The sequence below is a fragment of the Theobroma cacao genome, chromosome 3 (assembly GCF_053813885.1).
Source record: "Theobroma cacao isolate CCN51 chromosome 3, ASM5381388v1, whole genome shotgun sequence".
Lineage (NCBI taxonomy): Eukaryota > Viridiplantae > Streptophyta > Magnoliopsida > Malvales > Malvaceae > Theobroma > Theobroma cacao.
Window position 1 is genome coordinate 41,363,927 of NC_142641.1, and position 10,306 is coordinate 41,374,232.

At 39.1% G+C, this 10,306-nt stretch overlaps 2 protein-coding genes across 2 annotated transcripts; both read right to left on the minus strand.

Moving 5' to 3' along the window:
• Positions 1-907: 907 nt before the first annotated feature.
• Positions 908-2,545, minus strand: BLT (branchless trichome). Its single transcript, XM_007039312.3, has one exon. The coding sequence runs from the start codon at positions 2,226-2,228 to the stop codon at positions 1,167-1,169; it is 1,062 nt and encodes a 353-aa protein (XP_007039374.3). The 5' UTR covers positions 2,229-2,545; the 3' UTR covers positions 908-1,166.
• A 5,845-nt stretch (positions 2,546-8,390) lies between these two features.
• On the minus strand, positions 8,391-10,223 carry LOC18605962 (Lung seven transmembrane receptor family protein). Its single transcript, XM_007039313.3, has one exon. It carries the CDS (start codon positions 9,966-9,968, stop codon positions 8,658-8,660), a length of 1,311 nt encoding a protein of 436 aa, XP_007039375.2. The 5' UTR covers positions 9,969-10,223; the 3' UTR covers positions 8,391-8,657.
• Positions 10,224-10,306: the final 83 nt, after the last annotated feature.

Consider the following 10,306-nt stretch of genomic DNA (forward strand, 5'->3'; position numbering starts at 1 on the left):
AATGATCCGGAAATGTCAACAAGTCATAATATCTATGATCTTTAACCACAATTGTGTTTGTCCACATTCCATGATAATTCTTGGGTAACAGCCACTTCTTGTCGTTTGTAGCAAAGCAAAACTTTCTCTAGTCTATGGAAAGTCGCCCTTGTTTTACCTCCAATCTACTCTTTAATTAATTCAATGCCGTAGATCAGATGGTGGTGATTTTGAGAAGAAGGAGCTCACCGGCTCGATAGTCAGATCGCACCCCCTTTCGCTATCTCCCTCCTCTGCAACCTGAACCAACCTACCCTCCACTCTTTCCCTTTCCAGCAGCAGCAGCCCGAAGAGCTCTCCTCTCCCGAACCCATAAAAGCTTCCATGTGCTCTGTCGCTAGCTCTGCCCCTTTCTGCTCTATCGGCCTCGAACCCTCTTCTCTCTCCACTATCCTGCCCCCCTTCTTTCTCCTTCGCCTGAGAGTATTACAGGGAAATGTCCAAATGACCCTCTGAAATCGTCAAAACCCACGGGACACGCGTTACACTCAGCTACGCCTGTAGCTAAGTTTGATTTCATGCTAGATTCCCACTGTTCCTTAAGCATCTCTTAACCCTCGCACAATTTTTGCTGTATCGTTGTCCCTGCTGTTTTTTAAGAAATGGAAAGGGACTTCTGAACTCGTTTCACTTTACTTGAAAGAACAGTTTTAATGCACATGTGATCTGTCTCCTAAGAGTGTTAAATTTTCCCTTACCCTAAAGTTAGTTCGAGAAAATGTTCGTTACTTTTATCCATGTCAAGATCCACGAATAGCTTGGCAATAAAGTCCATGTGCAGATGTCTATTACTGACTTAAAAATTCAGCCTTTACAATGAAATTTTGTGCAGTTTCCAACACTTTTTTGCTGAGATCCATGCCAACACTTTCCAATTGCAAATCCTAAAATATTAATGAACACAAACTCATATACATCCTGACACCCTTAAAGCAAATTACAAACCCAAAGCATATATTTACTCTATTCTTATCATCTTTCAAGAACAAGATATTTGAGGTAGCGGGCAGTAACCCATTAGCAGAATCAATTCAACAAGAAAATAAGGAAGAAACAAAATTTAAGCCAAAAAAACAAAAGTCAAATTACTTGGAGATGTAGAGGTTTTGATCAAGGGAACGATATCTTCAACTCATAATAAGACTATTTGATCCGATGGGGCTTTTCTGCTTAAGTAGAATCCTTAACTGAGCCTTTTGGCACTCCAGCTTTGTACCCCAATGCCTACTCTTTGATCCAATTGCTCGAACTACTCTTGGAAATTCGACAAATCCTTTGATCCCTCGCTTTATGTGAGGATTCTCAGGTTCTGGAGATGCTTTGCGCTGAATTGCCATGGATGAAGAGACAGCACTGCTTATGTTATCGTAACAGGATGATGACTTTTCGCTCAATGCAAATCTTGTTGACTCTCGTGAATCAACACCGATGTTACTATAATCACAAGATTTCTCACTGAAAACTAACCTTGCAAACTTCCCTGAAAGATTGGCAGAGAGTGCTGGTGTTTTAAATTCTTTATTCTTCTGTTCGATCCGGGAAATTGACGTGTGAGGTTGTGCACGTTTAGTTTCCTCCAATTCTAGTAACTTCTCCTCGAAGAGAATCTTGGCCTCAGCCAGCTTCATTTGGACTCGCTCTTCCCTTAAAACTTCAGCCATCCTTAGCATCTTTCTTTCCTCCTCGACTTCCTTCTTCATTCGATCAATCTCTGCTTTATGCATTGAAATTTCTCTTGCAAGCTCTTCACATACTCTCTCCAATGCTTCTCTTCCCCTTCTTTCTTCAGCAAGTTCTTTAGCCAATCTCTTATTGAGGGACTCTACCTTTTTACGTGCTTTACGTTCATACTCTACCTCAGCTTTCAGCTCAATGATCTGGGCTCTAGCAATATCCAGTTCAGATTCCATAACGGGTTTGAAGAAGGTCAGATCCCAGAAAGAGGCTGCAATCTTTCGAGCTGAGAGAGGGAGGTTTACTTGACGTAGATGCTTGCTACTTTGGCATAGTTGTTGTTGTTGATGATGATGATGATGATGATGATGGTGAGAATAATAAAAAGGATTCTCATAAAGTTTCCAGCTAGGGCAAGTGGTGGTGGTGATGTGTTCTTGAGGAATGGTCACATTGCAGGGATTATCTGGGCTGCTGATCATCATCATCGCCTCCTCCATATCTTCTCCTTTCATTCTATATGAGCTTTTTCCTTGTAGCTTTTCTTTTCCTTTTCTCCTTTGCTGCTTTTCTTTTTTCTAATGGGAATTTTCCCTGTCAAGAAAGCGATCGGGTAGGCCCATTTTTTATCCTGGAACTTTGCTTTTAAGATGTGATTGTAAAAGCGAAAGATATATCACATGCATCTCATCTTAATTAAAACTAGTTCCAGGGGAGGTGGTCTTGCCTCTATATCCTACTTTCATCGGTCCACAACCACAACTCTATCTGCCCTGCCCCTGTTTCCTTTTAACTCTGTCGTGCTTTTATAAGCACCCCCAAACCGGCCACTCCATAGGATGCGAAAACAAAGTAGAGGATCTACGGTGACGAGGCCACAATTTTCCAGCTGACTTTTCACGCACAGGGAACCGGTCAAAACAGTTGAGGGGGATATTTTTGACTGAGAAATTTAATGGACTAATTTGTTTTAATCAGATGCATTGATGACAGTCTTAATGATGACGCACCTCGCTTTTGTGGCTGCAATCAGAAACTTAAACTAACAAGTTAATCTGTGTTTAATTTGCAGATGAAAACTTAAAAGACAATCTATCATCAGCAGTTTTGACTTCACAACCGATAAAACTTGAAGTGGCAAGTCTAAGATGTGGCTACATAAACGATTAGCTTAATACGGTCTCCAACTCTCCATAGAAGGAATGGAATGCCACCTTAAACTTTCCTTGAGTTACATGTTTTCCTCTTATCTGACGACACTGTCCAGTCCAATGAAGAAGCGTGGTCCGCCAAACTACTCCTGTTTCTGCTTCTTGTCATAGAGTAGGGGCGCCTCTGGCTGGAGAATTTACACCTCTGGCAGTGGACATGTTGGTGGGGTATCTTGATCTTCTCTGGGGACATGGTTTCTGGAAAACCGAAAGTTTCAACTTTCAGCTAACAGTGTGCTATGACCCCTCTACAAAAAGCCCTCAGAGCTAACCCCATCAACTGACAAAAAAACCACAGAAGAAGAAGAAGAAGTTACCATCCTCGTTTATCACCCCTAATTTTTTAACATTGGGTGGCCTACCTGAGGATTTTAGTAAGTGAAGGACCATGTTTGTATCTCAGAGCAATCATTCAGCTACAACAGCCCCACATGCATATTTGATGATGCAAGTGACTGATTAATGTTCCTTTACAGCAGCATAAGCTATAACTCATTAAAGACCAGGGGTTTTCCTCCGGCTCCTATAATAATAATAATAATAATAATAATAATTTTAAAAAACAATTAGCATGAAAAGGAAGCTGAGAGGTCCAAAAGTTTAATTGGAATTTCCTTTCTTCAAAATGTGTTATATGTGGCTTTGCTGGTTGTCTTTGATTGGATTGGAGAAAACAAACAATATATCCGACGTAAGGAGGACTATTTTAATCAAAATTTGGCATCCGACGCAGGAGTGCTTAGCTCTTGCAAAGTCCGCAAAGGACATATAGGCTATCATGGAGTTCGAACAATGGTCTATTTTTTCCTACAGGCTGCACGTGGATGTCCCCCTTTGTGTGTTATCCAGGGTCCGCTGCGCTGTCATAAACCTTAAGAACAAATTTTCATTAGCTTGAAATATGACTTGCACATAGTTATTTGGCACTAACATGACAAAACTTGGCAAGCAGTCTTCTGGAGTTGGCCTAATCAGTGAATGCACTCCTTGTATCATTGACTTGAAATTTATAACATGTTAAGATCATTAGATGCTTTGGTCAAGGGCGGCTCAAAAACTCGGAGGTTTTCTAGCAAGTGGGTTTTTCTCGTTTCCCAAAACAAAACGAAACTTGGCAGCTAATACACCTCCCATGTGCCAAGAACTTCAATATTTCTGCAGATAAGGATTGGGTGTGCTCGAGTGAATTCTTGTGGTTCATGGCGAAGAAGTGCCGATTAAAAGATGTAAGTGGGGCAAGTAAAATGGACCACATTCCTATATGGTTAAAGTCATGAAGTAAATGTGACTATTTTTTGCTGCCAAGGAAACTACTATTCTTTTTTACACCATGGGGCGAAAAGAATGTAATTATAATAATTGGTGATTATGATTTTGTTTTGACACAATTTTATTAGGCTTTATGCAAAAGAAAATTTGTCAGCATGTGCTTACACATGAGATGAACAGATGAATGGAGGATCCTAAGCAAAACTTAAAATATAGAGAATGGCATGCATGTTCGTTTATGTCACAAAATATACCCTTATTCCCATGATAACTGGCTCATCATCTAAGAAGCATTAGATTCTCGAAAACTCATCATTTTGTCTTGAATGTTCATAGCCGAATTTCTACATTCCATTTTCAGGCCTACATTCCTACATATCAGAAAGCGATTTTTACCACCTATTGGCTGTAGGAAGAAGAGAAGCACCAAATCTCAGCATGTTGAAGAGTGATTCTTTTGGGGATCTGTTTTTCAGAGAGATGTAAACTGATTTTTAGCGAGTTTATTATCAGAAGACAACACTTGCAACTACCGCGAAAGAGTTGACTAACATTGAATGCTAACACAAGCAATCACCGTTTGGAGGCAAAAAATTACATATGAACTTGCGAGACCAAAGGAAGATCAACCAATTAACTCCCATATCTCAACCACCGTTGGCAGAACTAGTGGACCTTTGCCCTTCTATGTTGTCACGAGGTTTATGTAATTATTTTAGTTGGTGTCCGCACAGCCCAAATTACATTCCATGGCGGACCTTTTTGTCAAGAAGACCACCTTAACACAGGATATCATAGAGGGTGTCCTTCCGTGCTTGACAAGCGACATCATGTAAAGCGTCTAGATTCATGACCACATGCAAAAATATTATGTCTCATGATTTCATTGGGAAGCTATTAATCCCACATAGAAGAAGATGTCTTGATTTCAATGAGAAATCATGAATCGCGTATCAAAAGAAGATGTCATGTTCTCACATTAACTGCATACTAAAATTAGTCATAAAATGCAAATGGACAACACATTACAAGTTGCTGAGAATCGTGACAATACCTTACTTTGCAAGTTAGTATGAACCATGCCAATTGCTATCCCTTGTTGAAGTGAGATAGCCATGAATACGGATCAAAGCATATAACATCTTACAAATTAATGTGCACCGTGACTCTACTACACTTAGAAGACAACTCGAAGGACATCAAATTACAAGGTTTATTAGTTAAAGGAAGAGCAAAACGGTGTCAAATGTTTTAACTATCCAATAACATGTTTCTGTCAACTTCATATAACCTTCATCGAATAAAGTTTAAAACAAAAGGGTGATGAGAACAAAGGAGAACAGACCACAGCTTCGTGTTTACCGAAGCTAAACCAAACCTTCAATCAACCGCAATGTGCTCTTTGCTAGTTGGTAACCTAGAGAGTATGTATGCCCCAGTCTCCTGAATGATTTTTGTCTTTCCAGTGGTGGGGAGGTTCTACATATCGTACCCACGAGCTTATGCTAGTGGGAGTGATAGAGAAAGTTCACCAAATTGAAATAGTAGTTCAGAAACAAAACAGCAGAATCTAACCAGCAAAGTCTATAATACATAACCTGAGTTACTCAGCATTTTAGCATGGAAAAGGGTAACGACAAAATTGATTAACCAAGTGGAACCAGAAATTTCCAAAGACCTATTTTATGAGTATCAACAAGATTATATAACATATGTGTCTGAATGAACTAAATTCATAGCACAAACAAATACATTATAGACCTCTAAATCAATCCTATATAACCATTGCCAATGAATAGATTTTGACCCCATGGCTTCACTACTAATAGATCCACAATGCAAAACCAAAGGCCATTCCAAAAGTCACAACCGTAATTGATGAATTATCTTGGCTGCTAATCTAGACGAAATCCAGACAACGACCACATGCCTATTTCAACCTACCTCCTAGGTGAATGAGCTGCTAAATGTAAGCAGAGGAAATAAATACACAGACTATGTTGCTTACTGGACAGTCCACAACCTATAAGTTAGGAATCTCTAAAATAACATATGCCAGCAGTCAAAAAAAAAAAAAAATGCGTATGCAAGTTATAAACGGCACAGACCTGGAATTTAAAAAGTTATCTATTTGCGAAAATCATCAAAAATTGTTTAAGAAACTATTACTATAAAACATGGACCATGAAAGTAATCTAATATATATTGTGCCAATTACACTCCTATTCAACATGTAAGTTATAGAGAATGCTAGTTCTCGTAATAGTATATGGAGTTATAGAGAATTCTAGTTCTCGTAATAGTATATGGAGTTAGGTTGATCCCAATCAATTAGCTAAATTTAAGTAAGTTGTTAGTACGAGTTCATTGAAAGGTCAATATAGTATCTTCAAACCGCAAAACCTCCTTACTTACTTCAGAAAGCTCTACAGCTAAAATAGCACAACATTCTCTGCCCACACCAACTCCAAGTCATATTTTGCAAAGAAAATACCAGAAATATATTCTGTCTCTGTTTTCCTTTTTTCTTTTTCCTTGAGATGGAAACCATGATTTGTGCACAAGATTGCACACTTACGTGTGCAATTGAGATCCAGCAAATCAGATAGAACAAAAGCACAGATAAGACAAATCTTTAGCCAAAGTTAAATAAATGCATTAACTGGTTATCCACACTGCGTAAAACATCAGGGGTAGTTACACTTTTCATAGCAGCCAGAAAATTGTCATGCATTTTTTAGAGTAAATCTCATAATTATGTGGATAGGTGTTCAAAAATGTCTGATCAGAAAGGAAAATTTCCCAAATTAGATTTCAAGTTCAAAAGATCACTTCTATACTTTCTTTTAAAACAATTCAAGCAATAACCCCAATAAGCACATTTTGCATTGAGCAAGATGTGCAGTAGGTTGTCTTGTACTAGAGCTTAACTAAGATTAAGGTACCAACTGGGACCTATTCTAAAGGCAGAACAACACAACTTAAACCCGTGACTGAAAGATCCAAAGCAAAACATGTACAAGATTTTATAGCAGTGATAAAGTATTAAATTAACCAAGGATACAATCATTATTGACTTCCAAGAGCACTTTTCCCAACTTCATGGAAGCTATCTCAGTCAGATCATTCTAATCCCATGTGGTGAATGACTACTATAACTACCTGTTTGCAGAAAGGAAAAAAAATTAAAAAAAAAAAAAAAAAACTCAAACTTGACAGCATTTCCCCCTTTCCTTTACATTTTCTGTGAAGGAGTACAGGTATTAGTTTGACTAAAGTTTCCAATTTGCATTTTAACAAATGGCATGAAGCCTTGACAGTGGGGGAAAGTGAGCCACAACTAAATGGATCAGTGTTTTCAGGTGGCTACATGCAAATTGCAGTGCTCTTCAAAATTGATTTCAGATTCAGTAGATACCTAGTTTAGATTCATTAAAGCAGGCTTGCCATGACCAGATGTCAGTTGGAAGCACATTTGATATATCACATTCACTTCATATATTAATAATAAAAGCCCCTAAAAATGGATGCAACTCGATACAGAGTTCCAAGTGGTAGTGTGGTAACCACTCTTCGTTAAAGAAGCATTTGGTAATTGGTTCTTGGCAAGTGCATGTGTCAAGGATGCTATATCAGTAAGAAATGAGATGAGTTTTAACTTCAAAATTAAAGGCTTCCCTCCACCTGATAGATATGTCTTTTGGATTGAAAGTATGAGCTTGTGAGAAGTGATATAAGAGTTTATCTAACTCTTCATTGATGTGAGACCCCGTGACTAATACTAGGGTCGAGGTAGGCCCAAACCAAAATGAATCCCTCTTCTCTATGTATGAAAAAGCCAGTGCAATAAGAGCGTTGCACAATCAGATGAGGTAAAATGTTATGTATCTCACAGCAATAAAAAATGAGATGAGTCCTAGACTTATAAGTACGAGCCTTCCTCCACCTAATAGATATAACTTTTAGGTTGAAAGTGTAGGCCCGTGACACATGAACTATGCAACTTTTACACACGAACTATGCAACTTTTGCACACATACATGATTTTTTCACAAGTAACATATGTCAATCTCTTTGCGAACCAAATAATACACCCCGCAAAACAAAGTCTCAATAGAATTTTGAGATTACTAGAACTGCTTTGTTTCACAACATATTCCCTTAATGAGTAATGATTAATGAATAACACACATGGTGTTGCACAAAAAGTAAAGCATAAATTTTGTATTGGTAGTTACACATGCTCTAAAATTCACAAGCATACATCAAAGTTTATAAAATAACCTATCAACTTCAAAGACAACGGTACAGTAGATCAAAAATACTTAAGGAAAAGAGCATGAATTAGCACAGTTTTCTATCATTGGTACCCATTTCGATGATCATCATTCTACCTCAACTGTCCCAGTTTGATTCTCTGCACCAACTTTGATCCTTCTCAAATTTTTTTCTCAATGAATGCCATCACAATTCAAACTCATCTTCAAGCTTCAACTGCTCCGCTGCAGCCTCTTCCTCCTCATCATCAATCACAAAATACGGGTTATGTGCCTCTGGCTTGAACTTATACCCCGTAAACACATAAAACGCAAGTGTTGCCAACTCACCAGCCACCACACTGGTCCAAAGATACTTATACGAAGTAATTGTCTCCAAAGCATAAACCACAACACGTGTAAAGTAAATATAACAGATCACCACAATGTAATACTGCCTAAACAGAGTCAACTTCATCAAATTCACCGCAGCTTTCCCATCCGTCCTAGCTGCCTCACGCAAGTTCTTAATCGACCAAACAATAGGGAACAATACTGCGCAACAACACACAACATCAACAAGCAAAAACACTTGCTTCCACGTGATCCAATCCTGACCGAAAGGTCCAGTCTCATCAATAACAACCTGAGCAATATTAGCAACAACCTGAAGTGGAATCACAATCATCAAAACCTTCTTTTCCTTGTCCTGCAAGTAAGGTTTCAAAAACGACCACCCAGTACCAATCAAAACGATCAGAGTAAAAAGCGTGATTCCTTTCAAGAAACTGAATATGTAAAACAAAACATCCCAACCGTGAGCACTTCCAGTTCGTTTAATGTAAGATTTATCCTCTGCTTCGCATACTAGATTAAACGCTTTCAAAATAACAACGGCCAGCATAAAGAAATGGATTCTAAAAACGGTAAGTCGTTTTTTGTAAAGCACGTAAATCCAAATCCCTGCGAGAGTGAAATAAACGAGGGATAAAAGGAAGTAAACCCTAGGGAGAATTGTTTTGCCGGCGGAAAGGTAATCGCGGCGGTTTTTCTTGCCGTCGAGATTGTACATCGCCGATCGAACGTTCATCGATACTTTGATTTGACTAAGGCAGTTAGCGAAGACGAGCGTGTACTGATCGGCGTCATTCTCTTGGTAAACGGTGTCAAAGCTGGATATGCGGTTGGGAGACTTGAAGTCGTAGACGACCTTGACGAGATCGGAATTGAGAGCGCAAGCGACTTCCCCGTCTTCGAGTTGTTGGAGCACGTGCATCCACGCGTCACGTGTGCAGAGGAAGAATCCAACTTTGGACAAGTCGAGGTCCGGGTTCGGGTTCGAGAGTGCGATCTGAGAAACGTTGAGTTCGAGGCGGCCGGTGTGGGTGAACCCAAACTCGTCGAAAGGGATGATGGGGCGGCCATCGGATCGGATCTCCGTGACTCGGATCTCAGCAAACCCAAAAGAAGCAAAAAGAGAGATCAAAAGAAAAGATAAAAGACAGCGAGAGATCGCCATGGAGAAATGGAAATTTTGGTGTAGATCTGAGAGAAAATTTCAGATCTACAAAGAGAATTAGATCTGTGTTTTTTTCTTTCCCCCTTGCGAGAGGGGCTTTGGTGGGTTTTTATTTTATTTTGATATACAAAGGCTGACTTTGGAATGTTAACACTTGAACCAATTTTTTATGTGTGTTTGTTTGTGCTGGGATTTTACTGGTTGAGGGTGGGGTGGGAAGAACAATTTGGAGTAATTGCCGAGAATTGTTCGACGCTTAGTGAAATTACTCAATTATACTCTGTTTTGGCTTTAACTGCCAAAAAAAAACCATTGTAGGGAGTGCCGTCGTGATAATG

Coding starts and splice junctions, on each gene's coding strand:
- LOC18605962 (XM_007039313.3), bottom strand. CDS start 9,968: ATGGCGATCTCTCGCTGTCTTTTATCTTTTCTTTTGATCTCTCTTTTT.
- BLT (XM_007039312.3), bottom strand. CDS start 2,228: ATGAAAGGAGAAGATATGGAGGAGGCGATGATGATGATCAGCAGCCCA.